The 22,700-nt window shown below is 39.0% G+C and overlaps 1 protein-coding gene across 5 annotated transcripts in view; it reads left to right on the top strand.

Annotated features, from left to right (window-relative positions):
- Positions 1-22,700, top strand: part of gpam (glycerol-3-phosphate acyltransferase, mitochondrial) — a 179,494-nt gene that overhangs the window by 65,731 nt on the left and 91,063 nt on the right. For 4 of the 5 annotated variants that reach the window (XM_063072075.1, XM_063072079.1, XM_063072076.1 and 1 more), the window contains one exon: positions 6,770-6,908. In XM_063072075.1, the coding sequence (XP_062928145.1) occupies positions 6,789-6,908 (120 nt within the window). In that variant the 5' untranslated portion in view covers positions 6,770-6,788. The remainder of the gene's footprint in view (positions 1-6,769; positions 6,909-22,700) is intronic. The other variant, XM_063072078.1, reaches the window with a different exon arrangement.

Here is a 22,700-nt window from a genome sequence, read left to right on the forward strand (position 1 = left end):
GACTATTTCAAGGAAATGCCTGATTTGTAGAGATTTGATACCCTAGCTGCATTGTTTCTCTTATTGTGGATTTTTTTTGGAACCTTACCGATTTCACAATGTTTTCTGGCAATGTAACAATGTTACATTGTTACAATGTTTGAAAAAGATTGGTTAAGACAAATGTCGGTCCCCTACAGACAGAAACAGGTGAATTGATTATGGGGAGCAAGGACATGGCAGACCAATTGAATAATTACTTTGGTTCTGTCTTCACTAAGGAGGACATAAATAATCTTCCGGAAATAGTAGGGGACAGAGGGTCCAGTGAGATGGAGGAACTGAGGGAAATACATGTTAGTAGGGAAGTGGTGTTAGGTAAATTGAAGGGATTAAAGGCAGATAAATCCCCAGGGCCAGATGGTCTGCATCCCAGAGTGCTTAAGGAAGTAGCCCAAGAAATAGTGGATGCATTAGTGATAATTTTTCAAAACTCTTTAGATCCAGGACTAGTTCCTGAGGATTGGAGGGTGGCTAATGTAACTTCACTTTTTAAAAAAGGAGGGAGAGAGAAACCAGGGAATTATAGACCGGGTAGCCTAACATCAGTGGTGGGGAAACTGCTAGAGTCAGTTATCAAAGATGTGATAACAGCACATTTGGAAAGCGGTGAAATCATTGGACAAAGTCAGCATGGATTTGTGAAAGGAGCATCATGTCTGACGAATCTCATAGAATTTTTTGAGGATGTAACTAGTAGAGTGGATAGGGGAGAACCAGTGGATGTGGTATATTTGGATTTTCAAAAGGCTTTTGACAAGGTCGCACACAGGAGATTAGCGTGCGAACTTAAAGCACACGGTATTGGGGGTAAGGTATTGATGTGGATAGAGAATTGGTTAGCAGACAGGAAGCAAAGAGTGGGAATAAACGGGACCTTTTCAGAATGGCAGGCAGTGACTAGTGGGGTACCGCAAGGCTCAGGGCTGGGACCCCAGTTGTTTACAATATATATTAATGACTTGGATGAGGGAATTAAATGCAGCATCTCCAAGTTTGCGGATGACATGAAGCTGGGAGGCAGTGTTAGCTGTGAGGAGGATGCTAAGAGGATGCAGGGTGACTTGGATAGGTTAGGTGAGTGGACAAATTCATGGCAGATGCAATTTAATGTGGATAAATGTGAAGTTATCCACTTTGTGGCAAAAACAGGAAAACAGATTATTATCTGAATGGTGGCCGATTAGGTAAAGGGGAGGTGCAATGAGACCTGGGTGTCATTATACACCAGTCATTGAAAGTGGGCATGCAGGTACAGCAGGCGGTGAAAAAGGCGAATGGTATGCTGGCATTTATAGCAAGAGGATTCGAGTACAGGAGTAGGGAGGTACTACTGCAGTTGTACAAGGCCTTGGTGAGACCACACCTGGAGTATTGTGTGCAGTTTTGGTCCCCTAATCTGAGGAAAGACATCCTTGCCATAGAGGGAGTACAAAGAAGGTTCACCAGATTGATTCCTGGGATGGCAGGACTTTCATATGATGAAAGACTGGATGAACTAGGCTTATACTCGTTGGAATTTAGAAGGTTGAGGGGGGATCTGATTGAAACGTATAAAATCCTAAAGGGATTGGACAGGCTAGATGCAGGAAGATTGTTCCCGATGTTGGGGAAGTCCAGAACGAGGGGTCACAGTTTGAGGGTAAAGGGGAAGCCTTTTAGGACCGAGATGAGGAAAAACTTCTTCACACAGAGAGTGGTGAATCTGTGGAATTCTCTGCCACAGGAAACAGTTGAGACCAGTTCATTGGCTATATTTAAGAGGGAGTTAGATATGGCCCTTGTGGCTAAAGAGATCAGGGGGTATGGAGGGAAGGCTGTTACAGGGTTCTGAGTTGGATGATCAGCTATGATCATACTGAATGGTGGTGCAGGCTCGAAGGGCCGAATGGCCTACTCCTGCACCTATTTTCTATGTTTCTATGTTTGAAATTGAGGAATAGCTGTAATATCATTCGAATGTCAAGCAAAAGTAAGTGACTTTGTGTTCACATTTGATTAGAAAGGGGCAATTTTTAATTCCAGAAAGGGGGAGTATATTTGGATTGACAAAGTGAAAGTGAAGGAATCTTCGGCATGTTCATTTTGGCATCAACCAAGCTGGGAGCAAGGTTCAGGAAATCCAGTATATCTGCAAAGGCACGTTGGTCTTTTAAGAACAGTAAGGTTGAATGCCTCCGGATTAATAACCATGTTAACTTCAACCTTGGCTCAGTGAAGCACCTTCAATTACTCCAAAAGACTGAGGTTTGCTAAAATACTGAAAGGCTTTTATTCGCTGTACAATACGACCTCCACAGTGAGTGTCTGCCCCCGGACTGAGGGGGAGGGGCAAGGCGAACACCTTTATACAGGACTCTGTGGGAGGAGCCACAGGGGCAGTAGCAGAGGGGTGTGTCCAGACAGGTAACTGAGTTACAACATATATACATGGTTTACCACACTCAGTGTCTTGGGCTCTGGCTGGGAGCTAAAGAGAGATAAGGCCTACTGGATTCAAGAAGCAAGTGCTTTGTCACCTACCTGCTGGGTACAATTTATATGTTTTGATTGATCTTCTATCCAGGAAGGAATACATCAGTCTGCAGAAAATCTTTGCCTATTGCTGGTTACAGAGACCTTTTGTTCTATTATTAGTTGAGCTATTGTGATATCTTAAAAGATACATGCTATTCCAGGTATCTCATGGGATCAGTATGTACAACACATTGATGTTACTCTGCAAAGAACAACATCTGGAAGGAAACAAATTCCTTTTTCTTTCTTGTGAATAAAATGAACTCATTTATGCAGAGGCACCAGTTGATATCTCAGGGAGTTCCAAAACAGTGATGGAATGATTTGAGCTAGGTACCATTGTAATGTAGAAAATGTATGTGGTGGATAACCTGCAAGGTCCCCACTTAACTCAAAACTTGGGCATGTATTGGCTCACTTGCTAGGGACCTTGGTTTGACACTGACCTCTGTGCTGTGTACTTGGAGTTTGCATGTTCTCTCTGTGACCACATAAGTGCTTCAATCACCTCCATATCCCAAAGACTTGTTAATTGGTAAATTTCCTTGGTGTTAAACATAGAAAAGTAGAAAACCTACAGCACAATACAGGCCCTTCGGCCCACAAAGTTGTGCCAAACATGTCCCTACTTTAGAAATTACTAGGCTTACCCATAGCCCTCTATTTTTCTAAGCTCCATGTACCTATCCAAAAGTCTCTTAAAAGACCCTATCGTATCCGCCTCCACCACCGTTGCTGGCAGTCCATTCCACGCACTCACCACTCTCTGTGTAAAAAAAAAACTTACCTGTGACATCTCCTCTGTACCTACTCCCCAGCATCTTAAACCTGTGTCTTCCTGTGGCAACCAGTTCAGCCTTGGGAAAAAGCCTCTGACTATCCACACGATCAATGCCTGTCATCATCTTGTAGTCATAGTCATACTTTATTGATCCCAGGGGAAATTGGTTTTCGTTACAGTTGCACCATAAATAATAAATAGTAATAGAACCATAAATAGTTAAATAGTAATATGTAAATTATGCCAGTAAATTATGAAATAAGTCCAGGACCAGCCTATTGGCTCAGGGTGTCTGACCCTCCAAGGGAGGAGTTGTAAAGTTTGATGGCCACAGGCAGGAATGACTTCTTATGATGCTCTGTGCTGTATCTCAGAGGAATGAGTCTCTGGCTGAATGTACTCCTGTGCCCACCCAGTACATTATGTAGTGGATGGGAGACATTGACCAAGATGGCATGCAACTTGGACAGCATCCTCTTTTCAGACACCACCGTCAGAGAGTCCAGTTCCATTCCCACAACATCACTGGCCTTACGAATGAGTTTGTTGATTCTGTTGGTGTCTGCTACCCTCAGCCTGCTGCCCCAGCACACAACAGCAAACATGATAGCACTGGCCACCACAGACTCATAGAACATCCTTAGCATCGTCCGGCAGATGCTAAAGGACCTCAGTCTCCTCAGGAAATAGAGACAGCTCTGACCCTTCTTGTAGACAGCCTCAGTGTTCTTTGACCAGTCCAGTTTATTGTCAATTCTTATCCCCAGGTATTTGTAATCCTCCACCATGTGCACACTGACCCCCTGGATGGAAACAGGGGTCACCGGTACCTTAGCTCTCCTCAGGTCTACCACCAGCTCCTTAGTCTTTTTCACATTAAGCAGCAGATAATTCTGCTCACACCATGTGACAAAGTTTCCTACCGTACAAACTTTCAGCCTCATCTCTCTTGCTGATGCATCCAACTATGGCAGAGTCATCCGAAAACTTCTGAAGATGACAAGACTCTGTGCAGTAGTTGAAGTCCGAGGTGTAAATGGTGAAGAGAAAGGGAGACAAGACAGTCCCCTGTGGAGCCCCAGTGCTGCGGATCACTCTGTCGGACACACAGTGTTGCAAGCACACGTACTGTGGTCTGCCAGTCAGGTAATCAAGAATCCATGATACCAGGGAGGAATCCACCTGCATCGCTGTCAGCTTCTCCCCCAGCAGAGCAGGGCGGATGGTGTTGAACGCACTGGAGAAGTCAAAAATCATGACCCTCACAGTGCTCACTGGCTTGTCCAGGTGGGCGTAGACACGGTTCAGCAGGTAGACGATGGCATCCTCAACTCCTAGTCCGGGCTGGTAGGCGAACTGGAGGGGATCTAAGTTTGGCCTGACCATAGGCCAGAGCAGCTCCAGAACAAGTCTCTCCAGGGTCTTCATGATGTGGGAGGTCAATGCCACCAGTCTGTAGTCATTGAGGCTGCTGGGACGCGGCGTCTTCAGCATAGGGACGAGGCAGGACGTCTTCCACAGTACAGGAACCCTCCAGAGCCTCAGGCTCATGTTGAATACATGGCGAAGTACTCCACATAACTGAGGGGCACAGGCTTTGAGCACCCTGGTACTGACACCATCCAGTCCTGCAGCCTTGCTTGGGTTGAGACGTTTCAGCTGTCTTCTCACCTGTTCAGCCGTGAAGCCCACCATGGTGGTTTCGTGTGGGGGAGGGGTATAGTCATGAGAGCAGGGTGGGGGACTGTGAGGAGGGGTAGGAAGGGAGAGTGGAATATGTGTTGGTTGGGGGCCGACAACAGATGGCTCATGTGGGGGATGGGCAGGGGTCACAATGTCAAATCTGTTAAAGAACAGGTTAAGTTTGTTGGCCCTGTCCACACTGCCTTCAGCTCCTCTGTTGCTAGTTTGCCGGAACCCAGTGATGGTCCTCATCCCCCTCCAGACCTCTCATGTTGTCCTGCTGGAGTTTCCACTTAAGCTTCCTCCTGTGCCTGTCTTTAGCCTCCCTGATTCTGGCTTTCAGGTCCCTCTGTATTGCCCTCAGCTGCTCCCTATTTCCATCTCTAAACGCCCTCTTTTTAGCGTTCAGATGTCCTTAATGTTCTTTGTCACCCATGGCTTGTTATTTGAATAACAAAGGACAGTTCTTGTCGGAACATTGCAGTCCACACTGAAGTTAACGTAATCAGTGATGCATTCTGTGAGCCCATCAATATCTTCTCCATGTGGCTCACAGAGTGCCTGCCAGTCTGTCACCTCAAAACAACCCTGGAGCGCCTCATAAGCCTCCTCCGACCACCTCTATACACCTCTATCAGATCACCTCTCATCCTCCGTCACTCCAAGGAGAAAAGGCTGAGTTCATTCAACCTGTTTTCATAATGCATGCTCCCCAATCCAGGCAACATCCTTGTAAATCTCCTCTGCACCCTTTCTATGGCTTCCACATCCTACCTGTAGTGAGGCGACCAGAACTGAGCACAGTACTCCAAGTGAGCTCTGACCAGGGTCTTATATATCTGCGACATTACCTTTCGGCTCCTAAATTCAATTCCACGGTTAATGAAAGCCAATACACTGTATGCTGCCTTAACCACAGAGTCAACCTGCACAGCTGCTTTGAGCGTCCAATGGACTCGGACCCCAAGATCCCTCTGATCCTCCACACTGCCAAGAGTCTTACCATTAATACTATATTCTGCTATCATATTTGACATACCAAAATGAACCACTTCACACTTATCTGGGTTGAACTCCATCTGCCACTTCTCAGCCCAGTTTTGCATCCTATCAATGTCCCGCTGTAATCTCTGACAGCCCTCCACACTATCCACAACACTTGTGTCATCAGCAGACTTACTAACCCATCCCTCCACTTCCTCATCCAGGTCATTTATAAAAATCACGAAGAGTAAGGGTCTCAGAACAAATCCCTGAGGCACACCACTGGTCACCGACCTCCATGCAGAATATGACCCGTTATAGAATCTTGGGGGAGAATAAAATGGGGTTAGTGTAAATAGGTGCTTAATGGTTGATATGGACTCAGTGGGCCGAGGAGCTTTTTCCTACTTGCATAATTCTGTAACTCCAAACTTCAATGAGTTGTGTAACCAGAATATTTGTTCTACTGATGTTATTTCTCCTATAGGTCCTTGAGAAATGTCTCTTGAGCACAAATGGCTTTGGCTTAACTCAATTAGAAAGTATCACTGCTCCATTACTGCACTGCACTGTCAGTCTCCAAGTGGGGCCTGATCTGCCAGCCCAGTGGTTAACATTGCCTTCACTGCGCTAAAGTTATTGTTTTTGAGGGACTACGACATTAGTTGTATACGATTATATGTAAATTTGGATATCAGTTCCCTAACATTTTTAATACTGAAGATTTACCGTTTTTGAAAAATGTATTTTGCTTTTTATTTACAGTTCTCCAATAAACGGAGACATGGCTGATGCAGTACGCATGACTTCAGTGATCGACAATGCTTATTTGTCAAACTCTCGCGCACAAGCTGGCAATGGAATGAAGATTTCCAGTGATGAGCTAGTAAGCAAATTATCAAATGTAAAGTCATTTTACAGTTCTTTTATCAAGTTACCTTTTTTTTAAATACCAATGCACAATTTAGGAGGCTTCAGAAAAGCAAAAATGTTCCGTGGACTGGAAAAAAAAGATGAGAAGTTAGATTAAGAAGGTGGGGAGAGTGAAGAAAGAAGTACAAAGTGATAGGGTATAGGTGAAACTGGGAGAGGGGGAGGGGTGAAGTAACGAGCTGGGAAGTTGATAGGTGAAATAGATAAAGAGCTGGAGGGATTCTCCAGGAGGCGCTCATGGAGAGAGGTTGTTTTTGGCTTCGCTCCATTACTGTTACTTTTTTTTTAACCTATGATCTCCCTTACTTAATTTATTTTTACCTACACTAGAAGATTTATTCTATACTATTGATTAATCCTTGAACTGTAGCTGTGAAACTTGAAGAAATGAGCAAAGAAATAAGTACAAGATCTAAAGTGCGAGATCCTAAAAATGGGAAGGATTCTGACGGGAACGGGGAAAAAAAATGGTGAATCCAAACAAACTGAACTATCTTATGATACTCTGTTGAATCTTTTAACTGAAAAATTTGAACAACAATGTCAAAGTTTTAAAGAAGATTTAAAGTTAATTATGGACTCTTTGAAATCGCTTGATTGTGAAGTTAAGCACCATCAAAGTAAAATTACTGAATTGGACATTGAAGCTCAGAAGAGAGATTTGAAAATTGAGAATTTGGAGCAGAAATTATCTTCGACGACTAAACAACTGGAACGTTTTAAATCCAAGATTATTGATCTTGAAAACCGATCTAGAAGACAGAACTTGCGTATAATTGGTCTCCTCCGAGGATGTCGAGGGAGGGGACCCTTCATAATTCTTCTCTCAATTTTTAAAAGATGCGTTTAGCTCTGTACTCCCGGATGATCCTCCACTGCTTGACCGTGTTCACCGTACAATGCGTCCCAAACCGTCTTCCGAATTTAAACTGAGACCAGTGATCCTCCGTTTCCATTATGTTCACGTTAAAGAGCATCTCATTCGACTAGCCCGTCGGCAAGGTATGATTAAATTTCAACAATATCAGTTCTGTTTAGTAGAGGACTACAGTCCAGAAGTGATGAACGCGCGGCTGGCTTTTAAACCTCTGATGTCGGAATGCTACCAAAAGGTTTCTCAGACCAGCCCTATTGTATACTGCCCATTTAAGAATCTCTCCTTCGGAGGGTCCATGCTGTGTCTTCCATTCCACAAGTGCGGCTCAAAGTTTTTTGGATGAGTCACTATTCAACTGCTACGGATACTTCGCTCTAATTAATGTCTAGCTCTCGCAGTATTGGCTTAGTTTTTACGTGCTTTTTCTTTAAAGCCTATAATCGTTGTATGAAGAGGTCTTTTATAAGTTCAAGATTTTCGTTTTTGGTTAGTAGTGTAGGCATTTTTCACATCTCGAAAGTTTTTTTTTCTTGTTGATGATTTCATTTTTTTTTACTTCGTTAATTCCTAATTATTTGATTTCTGACATTGTCACTAACGATTTGATGGTGAATTTCTATTGTATGGAGGAATATCTTGTTTATTTTTTTGCTTCATATAATTAAGATGGCGGTCTGTTTCCCTTTCATAATATCTTTTGTTCTTTTCACTACGCCATCTTTTCAGGTTCCTTCTTCCCATAATTCCCTTCTTTTTTTTTGAAGTGCCATTTTCAATTATTTATGTTTGTAATAGATTAATAATATGCAACAGTGCTTACTTTTTTTTCGTTCATTTTAGAAATCACAATATGAAGATTATTATAGTACAGTGTTTAATTTTTTTGGATTTCCGGGGGGTTTTCTTTTTAACATATATCTTTGGAGTTGCCTTCTGGAGAAATGGGGGTAGATTTGGTATTAGTTCTTAGTTCTTTTTCTAGCCCTTTCTGGCTTTAATTTCGGGACTTTATGGGTGGAGGGCAGGGGGTTCTTTACTTTTTTTTATTAATCTTTTCTATAGGGCTGATTCAGTACTACAAAGATGTCTGCAGTGTCATGACTTCCGGTTCTGTTCTGAATACTTATTCCTCTTCTGATTTCATGAGTTTACATTATGGTTAACTCTTTATATACTAAAGGGTTGACTTTAAACTATGGCTCAGATTATTAATTTTGTCTCTTGGAATACAAATGGTTTAAACCATCCAATAAAATGGAAAATTTTTTTTAAAGTATTCCAAAGACTGAATGCTCATATTATTTTTGAACAAGAAGCTCATGTGAGGATAGAGGATAATCAACGTTTCTTTAGGTTTTGGAGGAAAGAACAGTTTTACTCGAACTCTCAGGCCAAAGTGAAAGGAGTTTCAATTTTTATAGATTAATGTTTATGCTCCAAATGTGGATTATCCTGAAATTCTTTAGCGCCTATTTACTTCTTTTCCTAATTTAAACGTGTATATGTTGATAATGGGTGGTGATTTTAATTGCTGTTTAAATCCCCGATGGATAGATCCATATCTAGTCAGGCTTTACCAAATAAGTTGGCTACTCTTATTAACCCTTTTATGATTGACTCTGGAATTTCAGAAATTTGGAGATTTCTACACCCTAAGGATAAAGAGTTTTCATTCTTCTCACTTGTTTATCATTCTTATTCTCGAATTGACTACTTTTTTATTGACTCTCATTTAATTCCATCTGTAATTGATTGTAATTATGACATTATCGTCATTTCTGATCATGCTGCAATAAAACTTTCTATCAAGATAATGGATACTTCTTTTACTATTAGACAATGGCGATTTAATTCTAATTTGCTTCAAGACCCGGATTTTGTTAAGTTTATGAAGGAACAGATTGATCTTTTCTTTTCAACTAATATTATGGAAGATATCTCCAACGGGATAGTACGGGACACTTTTAAAGCATATATCCATGGACAGATTATTTCTTATTCTGTTGGTTTGAAAAAACATATTAAGAATGAAACACTTTTGGTTGATAAAATTAAAGAAATTGATAAGAAATATTTTATTGCTCCTAGTAAGGAGCTTTATAAACAGAGAGTCGAACTTCAAATGGAACACAGCTTATTATTAACATCCTCAAATAAAAATCAATTAATGAAAACTAGAAGCGAGTTTTATATACATAGTGCCAAATTGGGTAAATTATTAGCTAATCAATTAAAAACTGCTTTGGTTAAACATCAAATTATCAAGATTCGCAAACATGATGACACCTTGATAGTTAATCATGACGAGATTAACAAATCTTTTCAAGAATTTTATACCTCCTTATACCATTCTGAATTTCCTCATGATCCCAAAACCATGCATGTCTTTTTAAGGAAATTGAATTTTCCGAAATTATCATCCAAAGAATGTTTAACATTAGAAACTCCTATTACGGATGAAGAAATAACAGCTGTTATTTCCTCAATGAATTCCGGCAAAGCACCTGGTCCAGATGGTTTAACGGTGGAATTTTTAAAGTGGTTTTCTTCTATTCTTTCTCCATAGTTGTCTAGAGTTTTTAAAGAAGCAATCAGATTAGGTAAATTACCATATTTTATGGAGCTTCTATCTCTTTAATTCTTAAAAAGAATAAAGATCCTACTGATTGTGCATCATACAGACCGATATTTCTCCTGAATGTAGATTCACAACTGTTTTCTAAAATATTAGCAACTAGGTTAGAGAAGGTATTACCTTAAAGGTTCAGGAGCTTGAAGACTCGTACGGCCAGATTTGGGAACAGCTTCTTTCCAACTGTGATAAGACTGCTGAACGGATCCTGACCTGGATCTGGGCCGTACCCTCCAAATATCCGGACCTGCAACTCGGTTTTTTTGCACTACCTTACTTCCCATTTTTCTATTTTCTATTTATGATTTAAAATTTAAATTTTTAATATTTACTAACTTTTAAACTATTTTTAATATTTATAATATTTGTAATCCAGGGAGTGTGAAGCGCAGAATCAAATATCGCTGTGATGATTGTACGTTTTAGTACCAATTGTTTGGCGACAATAAGGTATAAAGTATAAATTACGTCTGTGGACCAAACTGCATTTATTAAAAATCGTTATTCATCTTTTAGTATTAGGAGGTTAATGAATATTGTTTATACTCCTTCACTTAGTACTCTGGAATGTGTTATTTCATTAGATGCTGAGAAAGCTTTTGATAAAGGTGATTGGCCATATCTATTTAGTGTGCTTGAGAAATTTAATTTTAGTCCGATATTTATATTGGATTGAACTGATATATCATACCCCTGTAGCTTCGGTTTGTACTAATAACCAAAGATCTCCCTTTTTTTGCTTATCTCGTGGTACTAGGCAGGGATGCCCTCTTAGTCCATTATTATTTGATATTGCCCTTGAACCTTTAGCAATTGCTATCCGAGACTCACCTAACATTTTTGGTATTACCCGTGGGAATGAAATACATGATTATCATTTTATGCAGATGATTTATTATTATACATTTCTAATCCTAGGAAATCCATTCCCACTATTTTATCTTTGTTGGCTCAGTTTAGTAATTTTTCTGGTTATGAATTGAACCTTAATTAGAACAAACTAGTTCCCCTAAATATGCAGGTTCCAGTTTATGGTTGTTTACCATTTAAATTGGTTACCGACTTTTTTTACATATATAGGGGTTAAAATTATGAAAAAGCATAAGGATCTATTTAAGGTGAATTTTTTTTTACCCTTAATTGATCAGATTAAGCTTTTGTTTACTAAATGGTCACCAATGTCTCTGTCATTGATCAGTGGGATCAATGCTATCAAGATGATTATTTTGTCTAAATTTTTATATTTATTTCAAGCGGTGCCAGTGTTTATTCTGAAATCCTTTTTTGGTGATGTTGATTCCAAAATTGCTTCATACACATGGCAGAACAAAAATCCTAGGTTAGGTAAAAGACATTTACAGAAATCTAAAAAGGAGGGGCGTTTGGTTTTGCCGAATTTTAGATTTTACTATTGGGCAATTAATATTCGATATTTAAAATTTTGGTTATGGGACTTGGACGTAACTTCAAGTCCACATTGGGTAAATCTTGAATGTAATTCTTTACAAGGGTTTTCACTGAGTTCTATTTTTAGGGACTTCGCTTCCCTTTACTCTTTCTAAATTGTATAAACAAATGGATAACCCAATAGTAAAACATATTTTACGTATATGGTTTCAATTTTGAAATTTTTTTGGGTTGAATCAATTTATTTTAGCAAGTCCTATTATATCTAATTTCTTCTTTCAACCTTCTATTATGGATCGAGTATATCTGGCTTGGAAAACTAAAGGTATAGTACGTTTTTGTGATCTATTTTTGGATAATTATTTCATGTCCTTTGAACAATTATCTAATAAATATAACTTGCCTAGACCCCTTTTTTTTTAGATATTTACAGATTAGAAACTTTTTAAAGGCTTTTTAAAGACTACCTTCCCGAATTTATATTCAACGGATGTTTTGGAAAAAATTTTAGATTTAAATCCTTTTCAGAAAGGTGTGATAGCAACTATTTATAATATAATTATGAAAATACAAACAGATGTATTTAACAAAGTTAAGACTCATTGGGAAAGGGAACTTAAGATTACTTTACCGATTGAAAAATGGGAAAAAAAATTCTTCAATTAGTTAACTCATCCTCTATATGTGCTAAACAAGCGTTGATACAGTTTAAAGTAGTGCATTGGGCTCATATGTCTAAGGATAAATTAGCTCGTTATTATTCTCATATAAATCCTGTATGCAATAGATGTCACTTTGAGATAGCTTCTTTAACTCATATGTTTTGATCATGTCCTTTTTTGAAAAAATATTGGAAAGATATTTTTGATATTATTCCAACTGTTCTGAATATTGATTTAAAACCTCACCCTATTACTGCAATTTTTGGGTTACCAATGATAGAATCAAGTCATTTAACCTCTTCAGCTTGTTGGATGATTGCATTTCTTACATTAATGGCTAGAAGATCCATTTTGCTGAATTGGAAAGCGATTAATCGTCCCACTACACTTCATTGGTTCTCTCAAACTATGTTATATTTAAACTTAGAAAAAATTAGAAGTGTTATTTATAATCCCTCTATTAAATTCGAAAAGACTTGGAGGCCATTTATTCAATACTTCCATATGATGTAATTTGACCTTTTCCAAACTTATTCTATTTCTTTTTAATATATGTTGAGAGGAGCAGAGTCGACGACACTAATGGTTCTTTTTTTTTTCGATGTTACATAACAGCCCATGTCTTTTTTTTAGTTTAGTTGGTTAACATTGTTTAGGTTAGTTTTTCTTTTGGGGTATATTTTTATATTTTTTTCCCTTTTTCATGATTTTTTTCCTTTTTTTATGTATATTATATTTGTATACTTTACAATTGGGAGGTTTAATACCCTGGTGCCAACTTGGTTTATAATTAAATATGTTAATTATAACAATGTAATCCCAATAACTTTGTATCAATATTATGTTATGTTTACCATTATGAAACCAATAAAAAGATTGAAAAAGAAAGAAAGAAAGAAAGAAAGAGCTTGAGAAGGGGGTATCTGATAAGAGAGGTAGAAGATCATGGAAGTAAGGGAAGGAGGAGGAGCACCAGAGGGAGGTGATGGGCAGGTAAGGAGATAAAGTGACCGAGGAAAGTGGGAATGGTGAAGTGGGAGGAAATTACCAGAAGTTCAAGAAATCAATGGTCATGTCATCAGGTTGGAGGCTACTCAGATGGTATATAAGGTGTTGCACCTCCAACCTGAGTGTGGCCTCATCACAGCGGTAAAGGAAGCCATGGACTAATATGTTGAATGGGAATGGGAAGTAGAATTGAAATGGTTGGCCACTGGGAAATCCTGTTTTTTTCTGGCAGATGGAGCATAGGTGCTTGCTGAAGCTGTCTTTCAATCTACATCAGGTCTCACCGATATATAGTAGATGACCCCAACAGACTCACAGGTGAAATGTCGCCTCAGGACTGTTCGGGGCCCTGAATGGTAGTGAGGGAGGAGGTATGGGGATGGGTATGGCACTTGTTCCACTTGCAAGGATAAATACCAGGAGGGAGATCAGTGGGGAGTGATGATTGGACATGGGAGCAATCTTTGTAGAAAGTGGGGGGGTGGGGCAGAGGGAAATGTGTGATTGGTGGTGGGATCCTGTTGGAGATGCTGGAAGTTACGGAGAATTATTCGCTGGATGTGGCTACTGGGGTGGTAGGTGAGGACAAGAGGATTCCTATCCCTGGTGGGGTGGCAAGAGGATGGGGTGAGGGCAGATGTGTGCAAAATGGAAGAGATGCGGATGGGGGCAGTGTTGATGGTGGAGGAAGGAAGCCTCTTTCTTTGAAGAAGGAGGACATCTCATTAGTTATGGAATGAATAGCCTTATCCTGTGAGCACATAGAACCATAGAACACTACAGCACAGAAAACAGGCCATTCGACCCTTCTAGTCTGCGCCAAAACTTTATTCCGCTAGTCCCATTGACCTGCACCCAGTCCATAACCCTCCAGACCTCTCCCATCCACGTATCTATCCAATTTATTCTTAAAACTTAAGAGTGAGCCTGCATTTACCACGTTAGATGGCAGCTCGTTCCACACTCCCACCAGATGCGGTGGAGACGAAGGAACTGAGAGAAGGGGGCGGCGTTTTTACAAGTGACAGATTGGGAAGAGGTATAGTCCAAATACCTGTAAGAATCAGTGGGTTTATAAAAGTTATCAGTAGATAAGCTGTCTCTAAAGATAGAGACAGAGAGATCGAGGAATGGGAGGGAGGTGTTGGAAATGAACAGGTAAATTTGAGGGTAGAAGTTGGAGGTAAAGTTGACAAGCTCAGCATGGATGCAGGAAGCAGTCACAGTGCAGTCGTCGATGTAGTGTAGGAAAAGTTGGGGAGTGATACTGGTGTAGGCTTGGAACATAGACTGTACCACATAGCTGCCAAAAAGGCAGAGTCGGGACCCATGCGAGTGCCCATGGCTACATCTTTGGTTTGGGGGTTGTAGGAGGAACCAAAGGAGAAATTGTTGAGTGAGGACCAGTTCCATCAAGTGGAGGAGAATGGTGGTGGAGGGGAACAAGTTGGGTGTGTGTCATATGGAGAGTGGTGGTGGAGTCTTCCTGGTGCCTGTCTAAAATAGAAACATGCTGTTCAGCACCTTTGTCCCAAGATGGTTGTACTATTTCCAAGTCCACCAATTTCCAACTCTATAACATTGAGCAATCTCAATCATGTCTTGGTTTGTCTACTGTTACAACCTTGTACCATGACATGTAGATGATTTTTAAAAATGGAGGGCTACATAGGAGGGAATAGATTGAGTAGATTAAAAGGTTGGCACAACATTATGGGCCAAGGGGCCTGTACGGTGTATGTTCTATGTCATTTTTACTAGTCTTGTCTAGAACCCCCACCCCCAACTCATTTTATGCTTCAGATTAAATAACTTTAAGGTTATTCAAATCTATGCTGCTATTTCCTTTATAATGTTAAATGGTCCTGTTCATCACTTGTGTATTAGCTATCACACACTGGTTTATATCATTGGGTTTTAAAATTTGCATCTTTGGTTTTTGCCCCTCCCTAATTCTCTGGCTCTTTCCAGCCCTCTTAACTCCTGAGATAACTATGCTTGTATCGTTTGGACAACTTAATCGTCCCTATTGTGTTAAAACTGTGTTTGCGGTTGCCAAGGCTCTTAAGATCTGGAATTCCCTCTCAGAAATACCAGATCCTGTGTCTCTTTTCTACTCTAAAACACTTTTTGAAGCTGACAAAGAAATAATTGTTTGGTGTTAGTATTACTACACCGTTTTCATAAAAATGGTATACTTACTTACCTGCTGATTAAAGAAACCTTTGGTTCAAAGGACACATCTATCCTTACTTAGGGCCTTGATTTTGTTGTCACATTGGTATGCAAGCTCTCTTCAGGTTAGGACAAGGTTGTAACCCAGACAATTCACTAGTTAGAAATGTGCTGAGATATTTAACATCTTGCTTTGGCAGTCTGAGGTATCCACTGGCTTCAAGCAAGCTTCAATTTTACCATTGTCTAAGAAGTACGTGGTAACCTGCCTCAAATACTATCATCTAGTAGACCTTGCATCCATGGTGATTAAGTGTTCTGAGAGATTGGTTATGAAACATAGCAACTCTTGCCTGAGAGGTGACTTACAGCCACTCCAATTTGCCTAGCAGTGCAACAGGTCCACAGCAGATACCATCTCACTGGCTCTTCACTCAAGCCTAGAACATCTGGATAGCAAAAGTGCAAACATCAGGGTGCTCTTTATTAAATACAGCTCAACATTCAATACCATCATTCCCCTCAAAAGTAATCAATAACGTTCAAGACCTTAGCCTCAATACATCCTTATGTAATTAGATCCTGGATTTCCTCTCTTGCAGACCCCAGTCAGTTCAGATTGGCAACATCTCCACAATTTCCATTAGCACAGGTGCATCACAGGGCTGTGTGCTTAGCCACCTGCTCTGCTCGTTTTATACTTATGACTGTGTGGCTAAGTACAGCTCCAGTGCCATGTTCAAGTTTGCTGTCATAGGCTGAATCAAAGCTGGTGACGAATCAGCAGATAGGAGAAAGTTTGAAAATCTGGCTGAGTGGTGCCAGAACAATAAGCTCTTACTCAATGTCAGCAAGAGCAAGGAGCTAATTATTGAATTCAAGAAGAGGAAACCAGAGGTCCATGAGTCAGTCCACATCAGAGGATCAGAGGTGGAGAGGGTCAGCAACTTTAAATTCCTCAGTGTTATCATTTCAGAGGATCTATTCTCTGAGCAGCATATAAGTGCAGTTACAAAGAAAGCATGGTAGTGCCTCAATTTGCGAAGATTCGGCATGATACCTAAACTTTGACAAACTTCTATAGATGTGTGGTTGTGAATATATTGACAGGCTGCATCACAGCCTGGTATGGAAACATCAATACCCTTAACAGAAAATTCTACAATAGGTAGTGGATACGGTCCAGACCATCACGCGTTAAGTCCTTTCCACCATTGAGCACATCTGTATGGAACATTGTTGCAGGAAAGCGGCATCCATCTTCATAATAATAATAAGTACTTTATTGGTCCTGAGTGGGAAATTATTTTGTTACAGTAATATTTAAAAACTTACTTAGCAATGATAATGAATATAATATTAACAAATAAAGAACAGGATAATAATACACAATAACAATTTACCAATGTACAATAATAATGTCCGAATAATGAAACAGAGACTATTGTACAATGATGTGTGTTCTCCTGTTGCACAGAGATGAACTGTTGTATATGCTTATTGCAGTTGGTAGGAAAGATTTTCTGTAACAATCTTTGTGACAGCGGAGCTAAATGAGTCTGTTCAAAACGGTGCTCTGCTGTTTATTCAATAGGTCATGGAGAGGATGTGCCTGATTGTCCATAATGGATAACCATTTATTTAGTGACCTCCTCTCTGCCCCTAAGTCAAAGAGTCCGGGTTGTAGCCAAGGACAGATTCAACCTTTTTGATGAGGTATGGGGAGAAGGCAGGGGTGTGGGGATGACTGGAAGAATTGGATCAGTCCATGATTGAATGGCGGAGCTGACTTGATGGGCCAAATAGCTTACTTCTGCTCCTATATCTTATGGTCTTATTTAGTCTTTTTGCATCACCAGCACCGATGCTGTTCCCCCAACATAAATTTGCAGGGAAGACTGAACTCGCTACAACAGACTAGTAAGAGATCTCTAACATCCTGCTACACACACCGAAGGATCTCAGCTTCTTTAGAAAATAGTCTGCTCATCCCCTTCTTGTAAACAGCCTTGGTGTTGGCTTTCCAGTCAGGTCTGTTGTCACAGAAACATAGAAAACCTATAGCACAATACAGGCTTTTCGGCCCACAAAGCTGTGCTGAACATGTCCTTACCTCAGAAATTACACAGGGTTACCCATAGTCCTCTATTTTTCTCAGCTTCATGTACCTATCCAGGAATCTCTTAAGAGTTGTCGAGGTGAACACCCAAGTATTTGTATTCTACCACCGGAACTCTTCATCCTAAAGTCAATCGCCATCTCCCTGGTTTTGGCCACTTTTAGGAGCAGGTGATTCCTTTCCTCCTGCACCACTTCGCAAACTTGTCCACTGGTCCTCTGTACGCTGACACCTGCCCATCTCTGATACACCAAACCACTGCAGAGTCATCTGAGAACTTCTGCAAATGACAAGACTCAGATTTGTACTGAAAGTCTGAGGTGTACCTGGTGACTTGAAACAGAGAAAGGGCAGGCTCTTGTGGCACTCCAGTGCCCTTCACTGCCATCTCAAACAGAGAACTACCCAGCCGTACAGACTGGTGTCTAGCTGTCCTTTACCATCTGGGACATGCCCTCTTCTCTTTTTCTAGTCTATTTGCTAATAACTTAGAAAAAACTTTAGAATCAACATTTAATAAAGATATTGGTCTATAAGATGCACATTGAGCAGGGTCTTTATCCTTCTTTAGTATTAGAGAAATTGATGCTCTATTAAAAGATTCAGGAAGTTTACCAAGTTTCAGAGAAGCCTCAAAAACCCTACAGAGCCAAGGAATCAATAAAGAAGCAAAACATTTATAAAATTCAACGGTAAACCCATCCGGGCCAGGAGCTTTCCCCAGATTCATAGAAAAAATAACATTCTTAATCTCATCCATTGTAATGGAAGTATCTAATAAAGAAGACATATCCTGTGAAATCTGAGGGAAGTCTAACTTATCTAAAAAATCATTCATATATTTAGAATCTCGAGGAGACTCTGATTGATATAAAGAAGAATAAAAATCACAAAAGGTTTGATTAATCCCCACATGATCCAGTATCAATCGATCATTTTGGTTATAAATCTGATTGATTTGAGATTTAACATAATTAGATTTCAATTGATTAGCCAGCAGCTTGCCAATTTTGTCACTGTGAACATAAAAGTCACTTCTTGTTTTCTTTAATTGGTTTACAATCGAGGACGAGAGTAGTAAACTGTGTTCCATTTGAAGTTCAGTTCTTTGTTTGTATAACTCCTCAGAAGGAGCCATAACATATTTCTTATCAATTTCTTTAATCTTGTCCACAATTGCCATCTCCTCCTGCTTCTGTTTCTTCCTCAAAGCAGCAGAATACGAAATAATCTGACCCCGAATATAGGCTTTAAAAGTGTCCCAAAGAGTGTTAACCGAAATATCTTCTGTGTGGTTAATTGTAAAAAAAAGCTCAATCTGTTCATTCATAAAATTAACAAAGTCCGAGTCCTGAAGCAACAGCGAATTAAAACGCCATTGTCTATTATTTGGTATATTGGCCATAATTTTAATAGAAAGCTTAAGTGGAGCATGATCCGAAATGGTTATAGAATCATAATCACATTTAATCACTGAAGGAATAAGACGAGAATCAATAAAAAAATAATCAATTCTTGAATAGGAATGATGAACATGTGAAAAGAAGGAAAAATCTTTTTCCTGAGGATGCAGAAAACGCCAAATGTCCGTCAACCCAGAATCAGAAAGGAAAAAATTAATCAAATTTGCAGATTTATTAGGTAAGGTCCGTAAAGTAGCCGAACGGTCCAAAGCTGGAGACAAACAGGTATTAAGATCTCCGCCCCAGATCAATGAAAACTCGTTCAAATTCGGAAACTGATTAAACAATGATTTATAAAATTCCGGACAATCCATATTAGGAGCATAAACATTAACCAAAACTACTTTTTTATTAAATAGTAAACCACTAACCAATAAAAATCTACCATTCGGATCAGAAATAATATCCTGTTGTATAAAAGTAACTGAGGAATCAATAAAAATAGAGACGCCTCGAATCTTAGCATTGGAGTTCGAATGAAATTGTTGTTCCTTCCAGAATTTGAAAAAACGTAGTCTGTCCCCCCTCCGTACATGGGTCTCTTGTAAAAATAAAATTTGTGCTTTAAGTCTCCGGAACACTTTAAAAACTTTTTTCCTTTTAATAGGATGATTAAGACCGTTAGTATTCCAGGAGACAAAATTAATAATAGACTCCATAAATCCTAAAGTCAACCCACAACAAGGAGGATTGACGATAGGCTCGACCCACAAACCCGGAGAGGAGACAGAACATACGAAAGATACCGGGAAAAAGGACGCAACCAGTACTTCAATAATGTATATAGCCCAAAGAGAAACAAACTAAAACGTGAAGCCCCTCCCGCCACCCTCCGCCCCAAGACCCCAAGGCAAAATCTAAAGCAGACCCACCCGAAAGAAGCAAGCGCTAAAACTACCCCCATGACTTCCGGTGTACGCTCCCTAAAAAAAAAGGTATAAATATGAAAAAGATCAGCTAATTGTAAAACAGTAAAAAAGTAAAAAAAAGGTAGCTCAATTAAAATACACACACAACAGAACAAAAGCCAGAAAATATATATTAAAAAAAAACCACAATAAACCCCAAACCCATGAATAAACACAGCAACAAGAAAAAATAAGATTATTGACATAAAGTGGTTATAAAAAGCAAAACAGAATAAAATTTAAAAAAAACTACAAAATTTAAGGCCACACAGGAAATACGTAAGATGACAAAAAGGAAGTAACCACCCAGAATCCCCTGGGAAAAGAAAGAAATGACGCAGTTGAAAAGAAAGTTTAGCAACCATATTAAGAAATCAAAAATAAACTTTTCTGCCCAAATAGGGCACGAGAAAGTTAAAACCAACCAATTCACAGCCTCCGATCAATGGAGATAATTAAAAAAAATAGCAATTAAGATGTTGAAGGTGAAAGTTGATCCAGATAACTCTGGGCATCCGATGGAGAATCAAAAAAAAAAGACCAAACGGGTTTTATTAAAGGTCGTTACTCTTTTTATAATATTCGTACTTTGTTAAATATCGTTTATACTCCCTCACAAAATGTTCCTGAGTGTGTTATTTCTTTAGATGCCGAGAAAGCTTTTGATAGAGTAGAATGGCCTTATTTATTTAAGGTGCTTGAAATGTTTAATTTTAGCTTGAAATTTATATCCTGGATTAAACTGTTATATCATTCCCCTGTAGCCTCGGTTCGTACTAACTCTTTAAACTCACCTTTTTTTCCTCTCTTTCGTGGTACTCGACAAGGCTGTCCTCTTAGTCCCCTATTTTTTGATATTGCATTAGAACCTCTTGCAATTGCTATTCGAGAATCTTCAAATATTACTGGGATAACTCGGGGATTAAAGTCCCATAAATTATCACTCTATGCTGATGATTTACTTTTATATATTTCTAATCCTGAGAAATCCATTCCTGCTGTTTTAGAGTTATTAGCACAATTTGGTTTTTTCTCAGGTTATAAATTAAATCTTAGTAAGAGTGAACTTTTTCCGATTAATAAACATCTTCCCTTATATTATAAATTTCCATTTAAATTGATTAATAATTATTTTTCATATCTTGGGATTAAAATTACTTATAAATACAAAGATTTATTTAAGACTAACTTTTTACCATTAATAGACCATATTACTCAACTTTCATCTAAATGGTTTCCCTTATATTTAACTTTGATTGGTCGTATTAATGCAGTTAAGATGTTTTTTTTGCCAAAATTTTTATATGTGTTTCAGGCATTACCAATTTTCGTTCCAAAATCTTTCTTTGATAAAGTTGACTCTAAAATTTCTTCATTTATTTGGCAGAATAAGAATCCGAGACTGGGTAAAATACATTTACAGAAAGCTAAGAGAGATGGAGGTTTAGCATTACCTAACTTTAGATTCTATTATTGGGCTATTAATATTCGACATATGAAATTTTGGTTACTTGACCAGGACATACTATCTATTCCTAAATGGGTAGCATTGGAATTACAATCTGTTCAGGGTTATACACTTGGCTCTATTTTAGGCTCCTCTCTCCCTTTTGATTCGAAACGCCTTAAGCAGGTCTCTAACCCGATAGTTAAATATGCTTTGCGCATTTGGTTTCAATTCAGAAAATTTTTTGATCTTAATCAATTCGGGTTAGCGATTCCTATTTTAGGTAACATATTTTTTCCTCCCTCTTTTACGGATCGCGCTTTTCAAACTTGGAAGACTAAGGGTATTTTACGGTTTTTGGATTTATTTTTAGATGGTTCTCTTATGTCTTTTGAACAATTATCTAATAAATATAACTTATCAAGAATACATTTTTTTAGATATTTACAAGTTAGAAATTTCCTAAGTACTATACTTTCTTCCTTTCCAATGCTTCCTCCTACATATATTTTAGATTCGATAATTAAACCTCAATCCATGTCAGAAAGGTGCATCGGCTATGATTTATAATATTATTATGAAACTTAGGAAAGCTCCATTTGATAAGATTAGGGTAGATTGGGAACAGGAATTGGGGCTTACCATTTCTGTGGATGATTGGGGGCAGATTTTACAATTAGTTAATACTTCCTCTATTTGTGCTAAACATTCCCTAATTCAATTTAAAGTGGTTCATAGAGCACATATGTCCAAAGATAAGTTAGCGCGTTTTTACTCGCATATTAATCCTTTCTGTGATAGATGTTCGGGGCAGATAGCCTCTTTAACTCATATGTTTTGGTCTTGCCCTACTTTGGAAACTTTTTGGAGAGATATTTTTAATATTATTTCTAAGGTATTAAATATAGATATCTCTCCTCACCCTATTACTGCTATCTTTGGACTACCTAAAATTTCTAGTAATCTTTCCCCTTCAGCCCGTAGAATGATTGCATTTCTTACTTTAATGGCGAAAAGATGTATTTTACAACATTGGAAAGAGCTTAATGCTCCAACTACCTTTTT

The sequence above is a fragment of the Mobula hypostoma genome, chromosome 19 (assembly GCF_963921235.1).
Source record: "Mobula hypostoma chromosome 19, sMobHyp1.1, whole genome shotgun sequence".
Lineage (NCBI taxonomy): Eukaryota > Metazoa > Chordata > Chondrichthyes > Myliobatiformes > Myliobatidae > Mobula > Mobula hypostoma.